Here is a 25,385-nt window from a genome sequence, read left to right as displayed (position 1 = left end):
CCCAGGAAAGATATTAGAAGGAAAATTGACTTGATGAAGGAAAGGGATCACAAGACAACAATGTCACAGATGCTCAGAGAGAACAGATTGAGGAGACATAAAAAAACAGTCGAGTGTACAAGGGGGCCAACTACTGTGCATAGGGCTGGAATTAGGGATGAGGTAAGTGAAACACCTTGGGCAAAAAAAATTGAAGGGGCATCAAGATACTCTGTAATAAAGACAAATAATATTTAAATATATACTTTAAAAGAGAAGATTAATGCCAAAGAATCCATGGTAAACAAAATATCAAACTCCTAAGTAAAGACAGGTTGGTTGGTTGTGTTATTACCCCGTGTTGTTGTGCTCGCTGACAGCCTGCAGTTCCTGGACCTGCAAAGCCTTTGCTTTCCCATTGGGTAGGTTTATGGGATTGACAATGGTGTGCCAACAGATTGGGCAGGATGGAACTTTATATATAGTCTTTTTTTTTTTTAACGGAGAGCTATTATTAACTTTTTCCATTTGATTCAAAACATGAAGGATATTTTAATAAGTGGATATGGGGCACGCCTTTTTCCTTTAACACAGTTTCCAAGATAACTTGGCACGGCACTGAGACTTGGAAAGCTTCCTTTGGGTTTAACAATTATAAATTGTTGGTGACTTAGTGGGAGTTGTCTCAATGTATTAGTGAAGGGAGAGGCCAGACTGCAGCTGATTAAAGAGAGAAGAGGCTGAAGGCAGAGGGCCAGAAAGGGAGATGTTTGAAGATAGAGAGTAAATAATCCACAAGGCAATACAATTTCTACACTGCTCTTTTATTCAGAGATTCGCCCAAATCTCTTTGCAGGGAGGCAAAAATAGAGTTAAAAAAAAAAAAAAAGGAAAACAGTAGTCATTCCTACCATGATGCTTTAGAGACTCGCATCTTCACTGAGGCATGACGCTGACTCCTGATGCCTGAGGCTCTGTGCTAACAGACCAATATCACCACTGTTTCAATCAGAACATTTCTGAAATGTTTCCAATAACATGTATGTTGACATATCTTTCTACTAAACATACCATATCCCAGGAATCATCTCCATAAAGAATGATTATCTTGAAAACTGGATGATTGCTATGAAACAACAACAAAAATGCAATTTTGCAATACCATTTAGATTTAGTGTGAAACACAGTAAATCTCCCACTTGTTAACCTTTCAGATGCACAGATATCTCACAGGAGAAATTTATAAATGTAATCTCAGGGACAAAATGATCCTTGAAACTTAATTATGTCTTTACCCTTAGAATTTTCCAAAACGAGTATGCAAATGCAGGCATATGAATGATGCCCCAATGAAAACTGTCTCAATGTCAACAAAGGTGAAGGAGTACTCAGTAAATAAAAGGGGAAAGTTTCTAATTAAAACAGAATTAAACACTTCAAGCAGAAAACCATGTTTTTAATTGTTTTATGGGACTAATCTCAAAAGGGTAAAGTCTGATGAATTAAGTTATAGTTTTGTCAAGCCCAAGGCTTCCTCCTTAGACATATTTCACTGGTGGTTAAATGAGAAAAAGTAGAGAAGACGCTTCCTCCTACAAGAATGGAAACTGGAAGGGCACTTAGAAGGTACATGTGTAAATACATAAAACTAACACAATGTGTTCCTAAGAAGAAAAAAATAATCTATTTTAAGTTAATAAATGTTTTTCTCTTCAAATATTGTAGTGCTTCTCAATGTATGTCAGAACTAGCTCCATGAATCAACTCTGGGTTTTGTGAAAAGTCAGATTCTGGGCCCATCAGAATGAGAATCTGAATGGGGGGGCCCAGAATCTGCATTTTTAACAAATTTCACCAAGTGATCCTCAAGGGTGACAAATTTTAAGAGGCACTGAGGATGATATACTATGTATGCTATCATTTATAGAATATGTCTACCATTTATATATAATGAATCTAACAGTGGAAAATAAATCTACCATTCTATCAAAAAACATCACAAAAATGTGGAAACTACTCACAACAAAGTCAGCATATGAGATCCATGAAGACAAGTGAAATATCATCAATAGGTATTTGCTGAATGTTTACAATAAATGCAATAAATAAATCTAATATATAAAAAAATTCCTATTTGTAGGAAGTTCGCAGTTTGTGCACTTAATATGATTTCTCACTCTTTTTCTAATGTTTTAGAACTCAGATACTTTCCAATCTTTCTTTTGCATATTCCCCAAATAACAATATTCTCCTAAAAAAGTGCAATGCATTTTAATATGAACACGGAATCACCATATTAGTATTTCAGTATTTGTTTACTGAAGTATTCCAAAAGGCTTACAAAGACTTTATGGGTTGCCTCAGAATTACTCACTTTCTTATCAGGCTATTTCAAAATATAAAAGTACAAAGCTGTAGTTAGCACACAGTATATCTTTAGAAATATATAGCCATCTATGACCACACTGCGAGAAATACAGTCTTGCCCTGCAGCTCGGAGGGAAGTGAATTTCAAAAAGGTTAATTCTTAATTAATAGCTCTTAATTAAAACTTTACATCTTATTTCTTTTATTTGAGCAAGTCATTAATATTTTAGTTTAATATGTGATATGTCATACTCCCTCAGAATCAGCCTTAGCACCACAAGGTACACAGCCAGTTTCACAGATGCAAAAGGGCCTGGGGAAGGAAATCGTCATGGGGAAATTGTCATCTTCAAATAGAATTTCCACTGTTTTAAGGGAATTTCTTCTAACACTCAAAAAACTTATGAACAAGCATGTATACAGTTGCTTAAAAACCTCCTCCAAGGATTGCACCTTTAAGAAATGGTGCACAAATCTGCACAACAGTAGCTGCCAACTCTTTAATTTATGTAAGATTGACTCTGATAAAAACAAATATTTTTCCAGCTGTTCACTTACCATAAATCTTAAAAATCTCCAGTATAGTAAAAGTTATGTATCTACCAGAATGTTTCTCTTCTCTTTAATATTTTCTGATTTATTCGGCCACAGAAACTTCGACTGTGCTCAGGGCCTCATTTTCAAAGAATAATGCAGTAACATCAATAATAACAGTGACCATATATTAAATACCAAGTAGCAGTCAGGGGTTGGGAACTTGACGCAAACCATGACTAATCCTCAAATACTCTCTATGCCAATCCATGTAGGATTTATTACCATCCCAGTTTTACAGATTAGGAAAGAGGCTCAGAAATGTAAATTCACTTAACCAAAGTGACTTGATTATTAGGAAGCAAAATTTCTAATCTGATGCTCATTCAACTGCCCTTAGTCCACTTAAGCTAAAATTAGAGGACAGTGAGTAAGTCAGTCTCTCTTTCTCTCTCTCTTCCACACTTTCATCTCCTCTTTCCAGCTGACTCTTTCTCTGGCTATCATATGGAATTTGTTTTCCATCTTCTTTTCTTTCTATGAAAAAAGCATTAAATGTATGTATATGTTGACTAAAGAAAAAAATGTTCTTATTTAGGAAGACTTTTCAATATGGCATGGATTTTACACAGAACAACATATAAATTAATGAGATTAAAAGAATAGATTTATTAGCTGGCTAAACCAGTCAACTTTGTAGTGTCACAGATGACTCCAGGCCAAGGACCCTTCCACTTGATTTACTGAATTAATATGTGTTGCTCTTTGACTTTTTTTAAAAGCAAATTAATTATATGCTTTTTAAAAAATTAAAGCCCAAAAGTAACCACTTTAAATTTAGTTGCATTATATTTATACATGCGAACCGATTTTATTAATAACATTTGTTAGAATGTAGCTAAACTATTCGAAAAGACCTTCGTCAATTAAAAAAATTGTATTTCCATTTTATCTTGTTAATCACTCTTTGAAGCAAAATCTAGAAGGGTTTAAGTCTGAGAAATTTTTTGCAAAATTAGAGTTCCTTGGAAAGCAGGGGAATCCAATGATACAGTATTAGCCATATACTGGACTCTTCAGAAAATGTTAAGAATTCCTCAAACCAAGCCTTATTACCATGGCCCAGAAGAGAAAGAGCATAAATTATGTTCGGGACCATGACTTTCCTGGCACAATACAGGATTCAGTTTTTACCTTTCTGGAGCATCTGACTGGAGTGAGGTTTGGAGCAGGTATTGTTATAGGTATAAAATGGGAGGGAGCACGGCAGACAAAAGAAGGAGAAAAGTACAGGGAAGCCATCCGTCATACGCCTCTTGTGCTCCTGTTTTGCTGAGTCAATGGCTTTGGCTGCTCCTTCACTCAGGACACTTTTTAAGATCATCATAGGAATGCATCAGGTCGTCCTGAAATGCACCTGGTCTCCCTCTAGTCAAAGAACCAGCTTGCTCACTGACTGCTATAAAAGCAGTGGGTCCCCTCAGCTCAGGTTCTTTGTTGGTGGTATACTCAGTGCTCATGCCGGCTCTAGCTGCCTTAGCATCACAAGGTACACAGCCAGTTTCTGATCTGCATGATCCTGGGGTATTCTGAGCTTGGAGAGCCAGCACAGCTACTGTGACTTCTGTTCTTTCTGTGAGTGACCCCAGGAGTCCTGTGTCTTCTGTCAGCATACATGGAACTCTAGTAGGCACTGTATCTGTTTCCATAGGAGTTCCGCTGCTTTTAGCTCTCCTCCACACCACCAGCCTTCTGAACACTAAGGTTATTCTCGTAAAGAGAGAAATGCCAACAAGGAGCCGTATTTTCCTTTTAGGCCAGTTTCCATGAAAAATTATAGAATCCAGGGTCTTCGGCCCCAGCACTCCTGCCTCACTGCCTCACAATTTTCATCTCACTGGCAATGAACATTGAATTTTCAGGAGGAGGCCTGTTCATTAACATAGATTTTAAGTATTCTCTCTCAGCTGTTTACTTGAAGAAGGAAAACATTTAGTGGAATAATGTCATATTCCAAATGCTTTGGCTTAAAAAAAATTGTATTTTTTATCAACTCTTAAAAATCCTGTGACAGAATATTCCTCAGATTTCCTCTTATTAACTAGAATAATTATGCTTTATTACAGCTCAGATCTAAAGTTATAGCCTGTTTCACCTAAATATTATTGGATTCATAATTATTAGCATAATGTGTTAATACAGGGCACACATCTTATTTTATTATTTTAAAAACTACCAAGAAATCAAAAGAAAAAATTTACCGCAAGATGATATATTACCCCTGTCTCCCCACCCCCATCTCTCTGTTTCTCTCCATCACCCACTCCCCAACTCCCCCCTGCTCTCACTCTCTCTTTCTCACTCTGGTTAAATATTTAACAATCATTTAAATTCAACAACAGTCTGCTTAAGTTGAAAATATTGAAATTAGTCATGTAAAAAATCATTTTAAAGTCAAGCACCGGAAACACACATTTTGTGCACTTCATTTCATTTTATAGTCTCTAAGAACTATTACAATTTTTAATAAACTTGTATCTGGGATTTGAAGCCAAATACTTACACTCAAAAGGCAAGAATTTATTAACCAAAAGACACCCAAAGTGGTGCTAAAATGTATTCCCCAGTGATAAGTTTTAAATGGGTTGTAAAAACTGCATTTTATTAATCCAGTCACAATTAAAGAACAACAGCTGTCCCATCTGTATCCCCAATGCCCACTATTGTAATGATGATGATTTTTTTCATTTACGACATTGCTGATAAATAAATACCTCATGGCCGAGTCCCAAAACCTTAGTTCCATCACTTTAACTACAAAATGTTTTATTTTGCCTCAAGTTTTAAAATATGTGGCATTAGATAAGTTTAAATGAACAATGTTCTAGATTATAACAAAATACTTTCTCATCTATTTGTATCTTTATCTTTATTTATATCTATATCTGTATGTGTGTATGTATCCATATATACACATAGTATATCTATTTATATCTTCATATGTAGCCATTATATATAATGTATATGACTCATTTACTTTGCATTATTTCTCATCACACAAAATAAATTCATTGTAACTTTTGCTGCTAAGAAATGTTTTATTAATGGCCATGCCAGTGTCTTCCTTTTAAAATTCATAAATGTACAAAACTCTACTTTTTTTAAAAGATAATAAACAAACACCATTTCTCGAAAAAACTGACTATAAATTACATTTTAAATGTTACTTTAATAGAAGTTAACATCAAAATGGAGCCTCTGAAATATTTTATTTAAAGTAAAATGAAAACTGCTTTGTCTTTCATAAAGCAAATTATTTCTGGACATTTTTAATAAGATTACTGTCAAATTCAGTCAGCTTTCCTGACAGAATACATTAGCACACCACCCCATTGTCTAAATGTAGCAGTGCTTCAAACATCACAAATTCAGGAGGCTATCGTTGCTTCTCTCTCATTTTATCTCTCAACCACATTTAGGGTTAAAATTAAAAGTGAAAAATAATCAAAAGATTTAAGAAACAGTCAAGATGTATAATGATAACAGCTACTGGCTAATATTAGGAGGGAGACCTGGGTTATATCTTGTTGGGAAGGTTTGGTTTGCCTCTTCACTTCCTTGGTTGCTAATTCCTTCATTTATAAAATACAGGAAACGTAAGAACTCATGGAGGTGTAGCACCTACAGCATTAAAGTTATTTACATTTTTTGAAATCAAGAAAATCAACCACTTTTAAAACCACAGTGTTAATAAACTCATAGCTTAAAGGGAAAAAAAAGCTGCATAGGACCATTTGCAAACAGAATATATGCTTCTTTTACCTGTGTATTTCTCACATAAAAAGTATAAAAAGAGAAAATTGATATATGCCATGGCCTATTAATATTATTTAGTGTCACTGGTATGAGCAGTAGAGCAAATGTTAATTTCTAAAACAACCTGGATACTTTAAAATATACGTTTTAACATTTTTACAGAGCTGCCTTTTTTTAAATGAATTGCATTCTGTTACATTAAATGGAATATGCTGAGTATAAGCTATCTTTCTTAATGAGTCAAGTTATGTTCTTGTGGGACACTCTATATATTTATAACATCAGAGACTTAGAAGGTATATATGGTTATTTTTTATATACAGAATGGCTTTAAGAACAACTAGTTTTTTTTAAAGGAAGAAATAGGAAGGAAGAAAGGAAGGGTAGTAAGGAGGGAGAAAGAAGGAAAGGAAGGAAGGGTGAGAGGGAGGGAGGGTGTGAGAGAGAAAAAGGAAAGAAAAGGAAAAGGAAGGAAGAAAGGAAGAGGGGGCAGGGAGGGAGAGAGAAAGGGAGAAAGAAGGAAGGAAATTTTTTCAATTTTTTTTTCCTTCCCATCACTTCTTCCTGCTCTGCTCTTACTGGATCTTACTACTACAATCTGCTGACTTATTTAAATACTATATAGACTGTGTGCGGTTGAATTTGGTCCTCGCCATGTCTTCTCACAAGACTTTCAGGATCAAGCAATTCCTGGCCAAGAAACAAAAGCAGAATCATCCCATTCCCCAGAGGATTCGAACGATAACTGGTAATAAAATCAGGTACAACTCCAAGAGGAGACGTTGGAGAAGAACCCAGCTGGGTCTGTAAGGAGCTGCACATGAGGTGACACACATATCGATGTTATGTCACTTGCATCATTCTGAAAATGGCACTACTTTCTATATAGCTGGATGTGTTTGGGGACATGATTTTCCTCTGTGTCAGTGTTTCTGCACTATTGCTTTGGCTCGGTAATAAATATGTGAGATTTTTTCATTGGAAAAAATAAAAATACATACATACATACATACTATAGCCTAAATGAATATCACTTATTTTTCCTCTATTCTATTTGTGCTGATTGTAGGATTAGTGAATTGTGACTGAAAAAGCAGTGCTTTTCCATGGGCTTTGGAAAGAGACAGACCTGGGTTTAGGAGGGGATCTAATCTGAATTCTGAAGTTCACCATCCTGGGAACCTTAGTTAAGTTGCTTAACCTCTCTGGACCTCAGTTTTTTTATCTTGCTAAGTAGGGATTATAATATCAGTCTCCCAAGGCAAAAATTGAACATTCAATGAAGTCAGGTCCTTTCCCTCCATTTTTTAGAAGATGGTTTCTCATCCTAGGTCTCCTATTAAGTGCTCTGTTAGCATCATTTCACCTCTCTGGTTCTCAGGTTCCGTGTCAATAAAATAATGAGGGCATGGGCTCTTTGAATCTAACTTTCTGTGATTTTATTTTGAATTGCCCAAAGCAGGGCTTTAACTTCTTATTTCAGCTGGTAAATAACCTCAAAGAAATAAAAGGCAAAATGGCCCTGAATCAGGGTTAATAATACAAATTACTAAAATTAAAAAATGATAAACTTTTAACTAGTATGTGATCTTAAATCGAAATAGATGATGGGAATGATAACCCCCAAAGTAGAATACTTCACTGAAAAATTTTTCAATGACATATTTTATAGTTAAAGAAGGAGACTGCTTGTAAGAAGTTATTTTTAAAATTGAATTGCATGCATATCAATGGGTCCTGGAGAAAAATTACTCTAAAATTTCTAAATTTCTAAAGAAATGCTTTAAAGCATCATTTCATACTATAATTTAATACTCCATAAGGAAGTCATAAGCATTTGGAACCAGTTGGAAGGAGCAGTTGCTAATGACACATGAAATATGGATCCTGAAAATGTAATTACTGTATTGAGACTATACTTCAGAATTGCAGGGAAAAAATCTCGGTCACCTTTTATCATGGGTCTCTGAAAAGGACACATTTGTCCTACTAAACAGAAAGATTAAATGGTTCATCTTTTTCCAGCCTTCTTCTAATTAAGATAGGGTTTCTTACAAATGGAAGGTATTTTAAACTTTTGTATATTGTTAAATGTGTAAAAAAAAAGACGGGCCTGTCATTTCTTCCTCCTTCTTATCTTGCAGTCCACAGCATTATTTTCACACTACAGCAGATGAACCAAAAGTCTCTGGTGCATCAAAACCAATATCAACCTTCTTGAATTAATTACTTCCCTCAATCTCAGCTTTATAATGAGTATCTGTGGGAATTGGCAAAATTTAAAAAAAAAAAAAAAAAAAAAGAGGCACCAGCAAGGTGGGGGAATATGTTCCTGTAAGGCCTATTTTCTTTCCTCCCTTTTCTACCATTAGATTAGTATTCAGGAAGTAAAACCTCACTTCTGAGGATGATCTCTTATTTTAAACAGTCTAGGTTTGCAGACCATTGAGGAAGAAAAGTCATTTTCAACTCCCATGTTACAAAACCAAATGTACCATGGTCTTCTCAGTTTTTTACACACAACGAGGCCTTGGAAAAAAAAATTCTAAAATCTCACACTCATTTTCTTTATTTGTGTCTCAGGGAATATTATTATGTCATAAATATAAATAAAGCTACCAGCATTTCTTCTTCAACAATTCAGAGATGGAGCTGTCTTCTGGAGCTAGGTTTTCAATAACACCTTTATTCTGTGATTGATAACACACTATTAACACAGTGATTCTCAAACCTAGCTGCACATCAGAATAATCCCTGGATATTTCATATAGTGTATGTATATATACCAAGTAAAATAAATGTAATATATAAAATAATAACATAAGATATAAGATATATATCTATCTCTGGGCTACATTCTTAGAGATTTTGATTAGGTGGACCTGAGCCAGGAATTTATTTTTCTTATTAGATGAACATTGGCCTGGTATCTTTTTTTTAATAACCAATGTGGAGAATCACTATATTAACATAATTCCTACTATTAAAATGCAATGAAAAATATATATACCTATATTGTGGTTTAATTCCCATATGTTTATATTGTATTTTCTAAAAATATAACACAAATATGGAGTTCTCTTTTATTGATAAAGATTGTATTAACATAGCAACACCAGTCTTGCTGCATCATCATATTTGGAACGTGGTTTGAAAGATCCATTACTTAAAAGGCATGAAGCCAGCCCCCTTTGCAGGGGAAAACAAGCAAACAAAGTCAATGAATGATAGATGTGATAGTAGTCTGTCTTAGATACCTACCTGCTCAGTCATTCACCACCAGGGTTAATTGGTTGATCTGGCTAACTAAACAGGTATTCCATTTAGCTCATCTGTCCATAGGTCAACTTCCTAAAGCTCTGCTTTCCATCAGACAGGTTGACATTTTCAAATAGAAAAAGACTATTTATTTGTTAAGGATATTCTACATGATGAGACCAAAAAAATGAATGACAAAATGAGGTCAAAAGGAGAATAAAGATGGAAAAAATCCAATGCTAGGACTAAAGACTGGTAAGTAAAATATTTGGAGCAAGACACATACCAGCTAGAGGAGAACTAAAAATTGAACTTGGCATTTTAGCAGACAAAGGAAAAGAAGAAACAATAAATTATGCCATTCATAGTCTCGAAAACAAAAACAAAAACAAAAAAACAGCTGCTTGGGAAAATCCTATTTCAGATCTTCCTGGAATTGAAATGCAGGGGAAATACCTTCAGTGGATCCTCCTAGAGAGGACACTGGCACACAGTAAGCCTTCCCTACAACATCTACACCCCCCTCCTCAGACCCAGTCCCTAAGTAAGTACAACTTGTTTTATTAGTTTCTTTGTTATAATGCTTACTAACACAGCCATCAGAAAAGAACTAAGGAGAAGCCAAAACAATACAATGCAAGCAATTTTTCTGTAACCATTTAGTTTAATCCTGAATTACACACACTATTTCTTGAAATGGGTTTTTTACAGATTATTGGGTGTAAATGATAGACAGATTTAATACGTTCCATTGTTACCCAGACTACGAGTAGGAAACCTACTCCCTAGTGAAACTTTAAAATGCCTACCCATACTGAAACATCAAGCTTGTCAACTTCAACACAATGGTAAGATAAAAAACATGTGAGATCATTACCAGCACTTTCTTTTGAAAGAATCCTAAGCTTACTCCATTGACAGATAAGGAGTATTAATCATTTTAATCTGGCTGGAAAACATGTAAAGCACATAAAATTAGTAAATATATAAAATAATGTGAACATTGCATTCATATGACTTCTGATTTTGTGCAACATAACTTCTGATAAATCCTTTAAACTGGTTGAAACAATGCATGCCTCAGTATCTAGAAGAATTGGCTTACCACAAACATATCATAGTTTTAATTCAGTGAAACACTGAAGAACAGCTTCCAAAATTGATTTAGATTTGGGATAGGATTATCTTAAATCATTCTTTCTGGACAGTAATCAGATAGCAGAGTCAATTGACTAATAACAGCCATTTTCTGCCTTTGACCTTAAAAATTGTCAACACTGTAAAGGCAAATGCTTTTCTTTCTCTTTTACATGTAATGCTGCTGGGTTGGAGATAGTAGCAAAACTATTAATAAGGACCATATGGGTAGAACTCATTTGAAAGTATTATTGTAACATTATGATGTGTTTAGAAGACAGACAAGATAAACCCTTGTTTATCCCATTAGAAATTATTAAACAATTCATCAAGAGACCATTCTGACCATTTCAGGTTCTCAAAGTAGTTTTAAGGTTATATTGAGAATCAATAACTCATACAACTTAGCTAATAATGAATTTATGTCTGGGAACAAAGGTAAAAGAAAAGTCAATCCAATCGGTAGAAAATTCTTGTGTATTTTCTGAAACATTCTACACACTGTGAAAAAATAGAGTGATATAACAACCTCAAGCAGAATATTGGCCTGAGAAGTCCAGACTTTTGACTTATCAAGAAAGAAACATATATATAGTCCAGAGAGAAAATCTAGTAAGCTAAATAGTCTAGATCTGGGGAGAATACAGATTTGTCATTGAAAAATGGAATGGGCTATAGTCTAATTTTAATTAGAAATAAGCATACTTTGTAAGTTTATCTCAGTGGGTAAATAAATTGGGAAAGGCCAGAGCCATGTGTTACTTTCCTGGAAGTAGAAAAGCTGGGTATTTTACTTAATTAGCCATAGTATATGATAAAGTATAAATGGAAAGCATAATTCTGCTGCTGTTATGGAGTTAGTAAAAACATTGGGATTGTCTCATAAAAACTACTTTTACTTGCATGGAGAAAGTGGAAAAATGAGATACTTTGTATAAAATTGTGATAACTCAAGTTACCTTTTTGAAATTTGGTTTCCAATGTTCCTCACCAATCTAGTGCCAGATTTCCTGTTGTTTGGACCAATCTGAATCACCAAGGTGGCTTGGGGAATGAATGCTACATGCTGAAGAATTTCAAGACAGCATCTCTTTACTTCCAGAAGGTGCAGTATATGGATTTGAAATTGGAGCTGCTGCAGCCAATTTTCCTCTAAGGAGGAAAACACTGGAACAGAATCATGAGAATTTCAGATGAATGGAGCCAGAACTCTTATAAATCACATCTGAAGACCACCCTACTCTACCTCTGAAATTTTCAGTGAAGTAGCTGTATTAGTTTTATAATGCTGTATAACAAATTACTGAAAACAGCCGCTTAAAACAACACCCATTTATTAGCTCACAGTTCTGTATTTCAGATGTTTAGCACAGATATAACACTCAGTATATTAGAAGGTTGAAATCAATGTTCTGGAAAGTTAAGTCACTCCCCAAAAATTCTATGAAAAAAAATCATTTCATTAACAAGATCATTCTTCCTCTTGGCATGACCCAGTTCCTTGTGGTTGTAGGACTGGTCCCTGTATCTTTCCTATCAAACAGGAAGTTCTCTTAGCTGCTAGAGGCAGCCTAAATTCTTTGCCACATGGCCCCCTCTTTCTTCAAAAAGGCAATGGTGCTTCAAGTCTGTCTTGTACCTTAAATCCCTGATTTCCTCAGTCAGAAAAAACTTTTTGCTTTTAAAAGTCTTAGATGACTAGTTCAGAATTACCCAGATAATCTCCCTATCATAAAATCAACTAATTTGACACCTTAGTTATATTTGCAAAATCCCTTCACAGCAGTACCTAGATTCATGTTTGACTGAGTAACTGGGAGAGAGTATATGCCAGGACTAGGAATGTTGGGATATCTTCACAGAATTCTGCCTACCACATAGGTCAATTACTATTTATTGATATTTATACCAGTTTGAATCACATTTTCTATTCATTTATAAGCAAAAGCATTGTAACTGATACACTCCTCAAAAAAAGGGACATGTATGTTGAGGTTAAATGCATTCAATTTGTAACAACACTGATTCATCATAAAAAGGAACAGATTCCCAGCATACAAGCCTCATGAATTTGACAAACAACAGTGACCAGTCCATCTTAACATCTTCCAATTTCACATTTTCTTAGACAGCTAGCTACTGAAAGGTTCCAGAAAATAAGTATGGTTGCTAATATTTAGGACTTTTTGCAAACAAATAATAAAGCTTACTAGAACAGTCAACATATCAAAAATTTTACCTATAGTATCTTCTCTGACTCCAGTTCTGAAAAGGAATCTTGATCTCTCTGATAAATTAGTTTTATGACAGATGATTTGTAGAAACTACAATGTAGTCACTCTTCCATATATACTGCATTTGTTCCTTAGATCAAGCCAAACCATCAGAAGACTACAAATTTGGATTATATTGCCTTTAGAACCCAGAATCATCTTCCCAGAGTTATATTTCAATATTAGACCTTCTTTAATCAAAGAAATTTGTCACTGCAAAAATCCATTATCATATCATTTGTCATTCCCTATATAAAGTTCTCCATGAGAAATTTCTTTGAGAGTTAAGTGACAGGAATGGATATAGTTTTAAAATTATAACAACAAATATGATGGAAACAGATCAGGACTCCTTCCTCACTTTGACTGCCAGAAAGTTTACAGACACTTCAACTATCAATTCTAATGAATATGTATGACATTGCAATAGCAAGTTTGTATTTTTCTTTTATCTTATTTTTCACTTTGCTAACATTCCTGTTCTTTTTTTTTAACATTTTTTATTGATTTATAATCATTTTATAATGTTGTGTCAAATTCCAGTGTAGAGCACATTTTTCAGTTATACATGAACATATATATATTTACTGTCATATTTTTTTTCTCTGTGGCTAATATTCCTGTTCTTGATGCTCTGTCTAAGGCATCACAAATCTTGTGGCAAATGAGGCTGAATTTAAATAAATGAATAAATAAATTTCATATGTCAATCACAAATAACCTTTTGCAAATGTCTGAATTTTGTTTGGAGAACATCTGGGGTTAAGAAGTTCAGATTAAGAAATAGATAGGTCTTTCTTACTATAATAAAAAAATTATCCAAAAAGATTGTATCCAAATAATGTACTTCCTTTTTAAATAATATAAAGTTATTCCTAAACAAAACAAACCAAACCCTGTTAGATTTGAAATATTAAACATGGGAAATTCCTTTTCCACTTCAGTATTTCTAAGATGCCTCCTTTAAAGTTCAAATTTTGAATCCTTTAAACTCATAGTCCTAAGCACAATAAAACTACATACAATGCTATTAATTCAGGCAAACTGAAAAGGTTATTTAAAAAAAAGGATTCATATATGTGGTAAGTCAAACTCTGTTTCTCTTGAGCAACAGAGGCATATTTGAAGAACAAATCTACAAACAGAAAACATCTTTGCATTCCTTAACAAACTAAAAACAGCATTGCCTATGATCCAGCAATTCCATTCCTGGGCATAAATCCAGAGAAAACTCTAATTCGAAAACATACATGCATCCCAATATTTACAGCAGCACTATCTACAGTAGCCAAGACATGGAAGCAATCTAAATGTCCATCACAGGTGATTGGATAAAGATGTGGTGTGTCTGTCTGTCTGTCTGTCTGTCTATCTATCTATATCTATATCCAATGGAATACTACTCAGCCATAGAAAAGAATAAAATAATACCATTTGCAGCAACATGGATGGACCTAGAAATTATACTAAATGAAGTAAGTCAGACAAAGTCAGGTATTATATAATATCACTTATATGTGGAATCTAAAAAATGAAACAAATGAACTTATTTACAAAACAGAAACAGACTCATAGACATAGAAAACAAACTTAGGGTTACCAAAGGAGAATGGGGGGTGGGAGGGATAACTGGGAGTTTGGGATTAGCAGACACAAACTACTATATACAAAATAGATAAACAAGAAGGTAACACAACACTGTAAATCAACTATACTTCAATAAAAATATTAAAGTTAAAAAGAAAAAATCTTTTCAACATTTGACTCATAAAATGTATATGTGGAAGTTTTACCATTTTACAAAATGGCATTCATTTACAGTTACATGTTATAAACATATTGACCATTAAGAGATTGTTGCTAAGGTTGGAAGAAGAGGTAGCTCAGAAGAATGCCATTTCTCAGAATAGACTTACAGGTTTAAATTTAGCACATCTTGCTTGAAATTTTGATTTAAAATATGAAATAGGTGATATATTACTCATTATTGTTTTAGTTCTCCAATGGATCAAGTATATAAACTTCAAAGAAACAAACATATTGACAAGTAGTAAGTTGTGTGGGTGGCAATAGCTTAAATAATATTCTGCTTGGCATAGGGGAGTTTCCCAATGGAAAATGCCTTTACTTTGCTAAATGAGACAAATTTCTGTTTTGTTTCTTTTATTCATTATATCCATAGCTTCCCACAGACAGAAAAGGGGAGGGATGAGGGATGGGTAGAAGAGACAGTAAATAAAATGAGTACGACCATAAAAACTACTTGTACTCTTTGATTTATCTATATCTTTTCAAATGGATTTTGTTCATAAATTGCCTATAGCTCCTTATGTAATGATCAATTTTAAATTCTTAGAAGGATTAAAGCTGGAGAATTTCTATATTGATAGTGAAAAAGAGTGATGGACTGGAATACAGCTAATTGTATTAAAATGATCAGCTAACTATATTACAGAATACAGCCAACATCCCATCCCATATATATTTGTGTCTGCGTTATACATTTATATCACAAATACATATATTCATATTCTCTTATCAGATATATGATTTGCTATTCCCTTATCAGATATATGACTTGTAAACATTTTTTCCCATCCAGCAGACTGTCTTCTCACTTTCATGATAGGGTCCTTTATAGGACAAAATTTTTAATTTTGATATAGTACAATTTACCTACTCTTTCTTTCATTGTCTGTGCTTTTGGTGTCATATCTAAGAAATTACTGAGTCATAAAAAGCTACTCATGTTTTCTTCTAATAGTTTTAACTCTTAAGTTTAGGCCTGTAATCCATTCTGAGTTAATTTTTCAACATGATATGAGATAAGGATCAAACTTCATTCTTCTGCATGCGGATATCCAGTTTTACCAGCACAATTTGCTGAAAAGACTATTCTTTTCCTACTTTTTTAGCATCCTTGTCAAAAATCAATTGACCATAAATGTGAGGGTTTATGACAACATTTTTATTGTTATTTTATATGTGCTTTCATTAACTGGTCTTTTATTAATACTAATTATTCTCAAATAATAAGCACTTCCTTTGGCTAAATTTTACACTGTAATGAATTTATTTGCTGAACAAGTAGGAAACTGAAAAGTAGAAGTGGGGGTTAAGTAGGAGTCAGGAAGAAGAGCATTTTAATGGAAGGAAAACCAAATTAGGAATCTTGGAACTTAAACAGTTAGATCTGCAGGCCAATAGTTATCTGCAAAAATTCACTGGGAAAGTCATGTCGCATGTGTGAAGTATAAGAAAGAATGGCCTTTCAAGCTGAATTAGCTCTCCACTTGAGAGGGTACTATCTATCCCTTAATAAATCCTCACTTGACTTTCTTAACCTCCCTGTCTTGTCTCTGAATTCTTTCTGCAACAAGGCAAAAACCTAATCGCTTGGCAACAAAGTAAGTGAGTTCTCACTTCTTTTACAAGGCACTAATTTCACTCATGAGGGCTCTGTCTCCATGATTCAATTACCTCCCAAAGGCCCCAACTCCAAATACCATTATATTAGGAATTTGGCAGTAACACATGAATCTAGAGGGACACAACATCCAGTCTATAGCATATATAAAGATTCAGAAATGTCACAGAACAACTTATGCTCTTCAGAAGACAACTACTATGAAATGAGTGAGTCTGATAATTACCTATAGGGCATGAATTGATGATTTTTCACCTATATTCTGCAAGTTTTGATCTGCTTTTCATCACAATGTGTATGTGTGTATATGTGTGTGTGTTTGTGTGTGTTTGTGTGTGTGTGTGTGTCTCTAACTTTGTCTCATTTATCTTCCTGCATGGTTGTTTTTGGCATTATAAACAAATCTATTTGTATGAATTTATAATTAATAATTCAAAATATATCAATGCTAATAAAAAGATTAAAAATACATCACTTCTAATAAGCATTCTTCTTTCACTTCAAGTGAATATTCCCCTTGTCACGTTAATATACTGTAGAATACTCTCTGACTATAATATTTTTTCAAGCTTACATTTGAAATTACAGAAAATAGGAGTCCCTAAAAGGCAATATTTATTTCTGTAGTTAGTTCTTCCAAGGTCTCACTTTTGTAGTCAGTGAATAGCACTAGAACACTTTACCATATCACAAACACAAAAAAGGGGAAAAGTGAAAAAACAAAGCTAGGTATTAATGAGTGAATGACCTTCAGCCTGAAGCTCCCACATCTCCGAGTTCATTCCATTAGAATAAGTATTATGGTACCTCATAGTACATGTCCTCTTTCTCAACTGACAGATAAATAAAGTGGACTCTTCTTTTCCAGAGAGTTTCTAATTTAAACCACTTAGTGTTGAAGCCAGCATAGAGAATGCGCAGACTTTAAAAAACTCTCCTGCCACAGGAGGCCAGAAAGCACACCTCCCCAGGATTTCAGAATATTGTTTTAGCTGTTCCAAGATGCAGCAAAAGAAAAAGTAAAACTCCCAGAGCGGAGTGGAGTATAAGATGTCTATAAAGTTAAAAATGTCTTTAATTTTAAAGATGTTCTATAAGGTTAAAAATAAAAACAATTTATAGTGGGATATTCAGAGAGGGGAAGTAACTTGGTTATTCAGTCCTTTGTCTTCTTTACTTTTCATGCTGAGCACCATACCTTACTGAGGTTATAAAACCTACAAGATGACCTTGTGTAACTAAAAATCCTATTAAACTACCCCAAAATTTCCAGGCCCTGCCTTTACAGGTGATGATGATTTCCAGGAATATTAAATACTCTAATTACAAACTTCATTAATAAGTCTTTCACAGGCATTCATGATCTAAAATGAGAAAATGATCACTTATTATCAAACACCTGTGGTCAGGATAACACTGAATCCTGAACTCTCATGACTTCCAGGAAACTAGTCAGCCCAACTGGCCCAGTATATTCTTTGCTCTTTAAAAACTTAATATTGCTGCTTCTCACTTCACTAATCTCATCTCTTTATGTTGTTCACTTACTGATATTTTCTTATCAATTACTAAACTTTAAAAGTCCACCCTCCACTAGGAAACCCTTTCTGAATATTTACAGGATCATTTATTTTTAGTACTTATTATTTGAAATTTACTTTCTGCTACCATGATTTTTTTTCCTCTGTCTGCTTCCCCAAGGGTAGTGTGAGCTCTTCGAAAACTTAAGAAGAATCTGAGGTATCTTCATTTCATGTTGATCTCTTAACCTTATGGAAACCATCCACATAAGTGAATCATAAACTGCAAAGTACTAAGAAAGAGGAATACACTATAAGTGCACTGGATTTTAGTTGACAAATTTTGTATCTGCTGATTGAGCAGGTACAGAATCTTATGCCTCTTTATATCTCTAGAGCTTAGATATTCATAGTCAAGAGAGAAATAAAAATTAAAATGACAAAGAGGTACCAATGCATAGCTATTAGACTGACCAGAATTAAAATGACTAAACATACTAAACGTTGGGAATGTGGGGAAACTAGAATTCTCATACACTATTACTGGGAATGAAAAATGGTACAACTACTTTGGAAAACAATTGGGCAGTTTTTTACAAAGTTATGGTCCAGCCTTTCAACATCTAAGTATTTACTTGAAAGAAATGAACGCATCATGATCACACAAAGATCTGTACACAAATGTTCAAAGTACCTTTATTTATAATAGCCAAAATCTGAAAACAATTCAAATGTCTATCAGCAGGTGAGTGGATAAACAAGTCTGGTATACCCATATAATGGAACATTTCTCAGCAATGAAAAGAAACAATCCATTGGTAATTACTACAACATGAATATAACTATTCTGAAAATAATTATTCTAAGTAAAAGTAATCAGACTAAAGTGTTTGTACTGAGTGATTCAATTTAAATGAAGTTCTAATCTATATAGTGGTGTAATTAATCAGTAATGACAGTAAGCAGATCAGTAGTTGCCTGGGATTGGGGAGGGGAGTGAGATGAGGGATTGAAAATGGTTATGAGGAAACTTCTGCAGGTAATGGATGTCTTACTATCTCCATTGTAATGATGGATCCACAGGTGTAAAGATATGTCAAAAAAATTCAAATTCTACATCTTAAATACTGTAATTCATTGTATGTCAATTTTACAACAATAAAGCTGTTTGAAAAAAAAAAGGCTAAAGAATTCTTGGAATAAAATATCCATATATGTAACCTGATGAAGATAACAATAAAGAGATATCATTTCAGGTGTCTGACTAGTGCACAGCCTCCCTTCCCTTTTCTGGCATCTGTTCAACAAGTTTTAGTGGTTCTTCTTAAGTACATGTAGGGTGTAATTTAATATTTATTAAAATATTCTTGAAAATGATTATAATTTTATACAATGTTATATAATATTAAATTATATAATTATTATAGTTATAAATTTATTGAAATTTAATATATATTTATAATTATGAATTATAAACATATAGTTATATAATCATTCAACAAGTTGAAACTAACTTCTTCTCAGTGCATTTAAAATATAATCCAAACACTTTCCCATGGTTTGAAATATTTCTTATTTACCTTTTTAATGTTATAACACTCTTAAGAGTAGATCACTATGCTACAATCATACTGGCATTCTTTTTGTTCTTCTCCATTGAGAACATGACAAACTCCATTCTGTCTTAGAGCACTGCACTTGCTGAAGCATTTGTTAAACTTTCCTCAGCTCATGATTTCAACTCCTACCTCCTCAGGTAAGCCATCACCAGAATACATTCCAAATAGTCAACTAACCCTTCTTAGTCACTCGTTATCACACCACCCTGCTTTATTTGCTTTATTGTATGAATTTCTGATTTGTCCTTGTACTTATTTACTGGCTATCAACTCTTTCATCACTTGAATGTAAGTACAATGGCTGAACTCTGTTTTGTTACTCTCTGTAACCCAGAACATGCCTGGAACATAGGTAGGTAATGCATAAATTTTTTTTTATAGATAAAAGGTCATGTATATAGCATGTTTTCAGTATTGGACCAAGCCTATTGCCAATAGGTATTTACTTTCTAATGGTTGTCTCATGGAGACCAATAAACTGATTTTAAGTGGTTAGCTTTGGAAGCCTATTTTGATGATAGTTTTGGCCATTTAATTAGATTGAATCTACAGTTACAATGACTAGATGTCAACAAGTTTCAAGTGGAATACAAAGTTGAATAAATTGAATTTTAGTCAAGTTATTTTGAAAGTGATGTTATTTTTAAAACTTGAAGTCTTTACTAATTTACTTCTACAATCTTGTCATTATTTGCTAAAATAGAAAATTTGTAGCCAGAATACTATAACCTAGGAAACTGTCACTTTGAGCTGTTTAGTGGACTAGAGAATCATGGGACATTTCCACACAGAAAAATTAGATCTCTCACCAAATGTAATTTTTGTCACATTGATGGTTTCAGAAGAAGTAGGAGAAACCTTCAAATAGCAAAATGAATCAACAACTAAGTAAATAAATACAGTAAGTAATCTAAAGCATAGTAGGAACATTGAAATGGACATTCCCAGCAATGTCTATGCAACGGAAATAATTAAATTGACACTCCCAGATTCTGCTTGGGACTGTAAAGGGGGACTAAGTTTTCCCCAAATCAATAATTCCCCCAAATTCTCAGCAAAAGTAAATACAATCCCTTTCCACAGAAAGGCATCTTCACTAGGGCCTCACATTTTCCACAGATCAAAATCAGTCATATATGAGTTCACAAATAAAGCTTATAAACACACCAAAACCAAGACCTCATGAGTGTTATTTGGCGGAAACAACAGAAAAAAGATTTATAACCAAAAGAAAATTATAAATTAGAATTTATAGCTAGACACAATAGAATGACTATGTGTGATATTTTGACAGAAATATCTTATGGCATCATAAAAAAGAAATAGCAACATTTTATTATCAAAAATTACCAGGAAGTGTTGAAATAAGTCAAATTATACCTTAGAAATAAAATATAATTGTTTTAATTAGAAATGTATGGCTAAATGTCTGCTTACACTCAACTGAATATGGAGTATAAGAAATGGATGATACAGCTAAAGAAATTACTCATATTGCATCAAAGAGAGTAAAGATAATGAAGAATTTAAGGAGTTTAAAATATTTTCAGGGTCAAATGTAAAGGCTAGTATTCATCTAAATGGGGACAAGGGGAAGAGAATGAAGGAAAGGCAATATGAAAGAGCTATTCAACTTGGAATTTTCTATAACAGATAAAAATAATAAATTTATATAAACAGGAAGCATAATGGATTATAAACAGGATGAAAAATAAGTAAAAGTTTAGAGATACAAAGGAAACTAAAGCATCTCAAAAACAAGAAGAATATTTTCAAAATATCAAGGAGAAAAGACAGATCTCTAGTAATCTGACAGATTGCAGACTTATCAATGGTAGCTATAAAAGCCAGAAGACAGTAGAATATCTTCCAAATCTCAGGAGGAAATTATTATCCATCTAGATTCATAAAGCTGGTAAAATTTCTTTCAAGAATGAGGGTAAAAATAGTATCATATAAAATTTATGATAGACTTTACTTATGGTAGAAATTACTACCAATATATGATTATAAACAAAGCTGTTTGAGATAAAGAATGTAGAAATGAATTAAATAAAGAATCTTACTAGGACTATTTTTCTAGTACTAAATTCAATATTAATGATTTCAAGAAAATAACAATCTACATTAAATGAAATAATTTAATTTTAATGTTTTTTATTTTATATTTATTGGGATTTCTGACTGTTTGCATTATGATTATATAAAAGAGAGAAACTTAGGAAGTGTATATGTAGTTTCAAATTTATATATATTTATGTTTAATAAGAAAAATGTTAAGTAAAATACAGGAGTCCATGATACTTAGTTTCTATGTAAAAGAATCCTTGAAACTATTTAAATATGATAAATACTGAACTAGATAACCCTTAATACCTCCTGCAGCTCTAAAATTGTATTATTTCCTTTAGGCACCAATCATATAATATGTCATTACCTCATCAGTTTCAACTTAGTCTTATATCTTGCTGTTATTAAGTCTATTTACTGGGTATGAAAAAGAAACATGCTTCAACCTTTCAAGAATTTGAGCTAATGCAACTTATTGGAAGCTTTCAAATTAATTTCCATTAGGTCTTTTAATGGTTATTACACTTCTGTGAACATAATATATTTTTAAATATAATTCCAGGCACAGGAAATGTGATTGTACTTTTGTGTTGTACACAAGGCTGAAATCTCTGTATTAAAATATGAAATCTCTAAATAAGTGCTTGCTAATCATCTTTCTAAGAAAATATCATGTTCCTACTTTTCTCTGTCCTCTTGGCTTCCCTCAAGATAAAATGACTTCTCTGTAACAATGAAATTTAAAGTGTATAGTAAAATAATGGATTTGCTAGCATCTAGGAGCTTTCTGTTTCTACGTGCATTTTTTATTGCAAAGTCAAAATTATGCAAAATATTTAAAATTTTTGTTTATGCATTTGGTGAACAATTGACAAATGATCGACATTTTTACATGAAGATATTTTATAATTTTTCATTTATAAGAATCTACCTGATTAGAAAACTTGCCTTGTCTTTTTTCTGCTTAAAACCCGCTGCTCTGAATTCTATACCACCAACTGAAGGAAAATTTAGCAAGACTTGGAAGAAAGGCTATTTTTATTACCCTCATAAATCAGGTGATAAACCATGTAGAATGGTTACATTTTAAAGCACATTCAGAATATTGTTTTTTAATGTCATGGTATGTTTATTATTTTTCATCAGGTATGTCTAGATTTCAAATGCAATCAATTATTAAATACACAATTCTTTTCAAGGAAGAGAGAGGAAAAATCCCACACATCATAGTTTGATAATGCCAGATTAGTAATGGAGAAAAATGTATTTGTACTTCAACCTTGCCATTAAATAATGAGGTGACTTTTCTCAAGTAACTATACTTGCCTGACCCCTAGTTTTTCCAAAGAGAAAATAAAGGAATTAAAAGTGGGTAAAAGTCAATGTGCTTACTAGGCAATAGCCATATCAATCCAGAGCATTAACAACTGAAGGTATCAAAATTCCAACTAATAATGGCTTAAACAATCAAGGAGTTTATTTTTTCCCCCACATAACAGGAAGTCGAGCCCTCACATGACAAGAAAAGTTAGTTATGCTTATCAAAAGACAACTAGATGCTACTATATGTCTACACTTCCAAATCTTGCCCAAGGCTTTTGGTCTTCCCTGTTGCCAACCATAGTCCTATGTATTACATATGCCTTAGTAAATAATGAATCATATCTATTTTATACCAGAAAGAAATGTTATATATTTTCCTGAAGCATCCCAACACAGTCACCATCTAGGATACTCCCTCTTCCATCTCCCTTCCCAGAAATGGGTCACACATTCTTACTAATTAAAAAGAAGGTAGACAAAGAGGGCAACATGATTAGGAGAACTGAGTTAAACCAGCATTTCTTATTGGGGATCCTAGGAATACTTTAAGCTGAAAAAATAATTGTTATGGACGACAGTTCTGTATATTCCAGGACATTTAGCATCTACAGACCAAGGACACTGAATGTCAGTATTATCTTTTAGTCCTTCTGACACTCTAAAACATGCTCAAACATTTCTAAATGCCCCTTAGAGGTCTGTTACTTCCATTAGCTGAAGTTGGGCATATTTCTACCCTGAATAAAATGGGAATTCTACTGCAAATTAAGAAATGATGAATGGACACTTTGTAGGCAATCATAATGCCGACAATGAATTCTAAGTTCCCTTTTAGTTCTAATGTCTACAGTTCTATGAAGATACATTAGGCTTAGATAAACACATTTGATTATAAAAAATATTTTGCTACTCCAACATTGCATTCTCACAACCAAAAAATTTTATAATACTTTCAATATAAGCAGAAATATTTATTATTTTTTCATTTCAGTACAACACTATTACATTAACCTAGTGATGTAAATTGTAAACTTTTCAGACATTTTGCTATTTTTTGTTGGGAAATCAATATTTTGATTCATATTAGAGAATAGGAGAGAAATCTAAAGCACCAAACAGTAACAAAAAGAGCCAATGGTTATACCAATGATGGTCTTAAGTCCACGGTTTGAGAGGAAGGTGAGAGTAGAATATAAACCCCTGAATGTATTCTGAGTATTGATATATTTGCTAGTTCCTTTCCACTGATGGTTCTAAGTAAGGTATCTGTATTGCATTAAGTATAATGAAATAAATATGTTCTCATTTCATACAGTTTTAGTGTAGATTCTGGACACATGATAACAGAGGTCCTGTTTTGTTCATATTTTATTGCTAAGCATAGAATGTACGAATAATGCTCAGTAAGTTTATTAAGTAAATGAATTTCTATCTTTGAATTTCACACCTAAGAAACTTGCAGCAATGGGAAAACTATACATTAAAACCCTTTTCTATGTCTTTACAAAATCTTTTGCATCATATTGTTATATACTTAAAAGTATAAATGTATTCAAACATTGAGCAAATTAGAATAAAATTTCATTGCTCCTAACCTAAAAGCAGTGGTTTAAAAATCATGTTATCTGGAGCCCTTGGATTCTATAGAGGCTCCTCTAGGTTTTGGGGTGAGAGGGCCTACTGGAGGATGAGCAGAGCAAAGAAGGTTCATAGGCAAAACTTGACCTTTTATACTTGCTTCAACCATGCATTCTATTTTTATATATTTTATATATTTGTATTCTGTCTAAAATTTTAGCATAAATGCACTACTGGAAGTAGTTTGGGAACAACTGGTCTACAGCAACGGAAGGGTGCTACTGTCATTGCTGCTCCATTCCCAGGTATGGAAAATGTCAAAGTTTGCTCAGTGAAGTCCACTTTCCAAAAAAAGGTTAACCATTGTTCCAAGGCAAAAGTTACCTTGATGATGCCCATCAAAAAAGTAGCAACTGGAATATTTTCTTCATTTGTGTCAACTGCACTACCCCCTGGAGGCAGAAATGCAAATTTTCCTTGACGT

At 33.3% G+C, this 25,385-nt stretch overlaps 2 protein-coding genes across 6 annotated transcripts in view; one reads left to right on the top strand and one right to left on the bottom strand.

Moving 5' to 3' along the window:
• The window catches only part of NAALADL2 (N-acetylated alpha-linked acidic dipeptidase like 2), a 1,176,025-nt gene that overhangs the window by 944,882 nt on the left and 205,758 nt on the right, over nt 1-25,385 (bottom strand). Inside the window, exon 1 of one of the 5 annotated variants that reach the window (XM_064492879.1) lies at nt 12,051-12,413. The exons of the other annotated variants lie outside the window; for them this stretch is intronic. The gene's annotated coding sequence lies outside the window, so the exon portion shown is untranslated. Of the gene's footprint in view, nt 1-12,050; nt 12,414-25,385 lie in introns of those variants that run through there. 5 annotated transcript variants of the gene reach the window in all.
• Nucleotides 7,079-7,506, top strand: LOC135318893 (large ribosomal subunit protein eL39-like). Its single transcript, XM_064477380.1, has one exon. The coding sequence runs from the start codon at nt 7,351-7,353 to the stop codon at nt 7,504-7,506; it is 156 nt and encodes a 51-aa protein (XP_064333450.1). The 5' UTR covers nt 7,079-7,350.

Source organism: Camelus dromedarius, chromosome 2, assembly GCF_036321535.1.
Source record: "Camelus dromedarius isolate mCamDro1 chromosome 2, mCamDro1.pat, whole genome shotgun sequence".
Taxonomy (NCBI): Eukaryota; Metazoa; Chordata; class Mammalia; order Artiodactyla; family Camelidae; genus Camelus; species Camelus dromedarius.
This window is presented reverse-complemented; position numbering and strand designations above follow the sequence as displayed.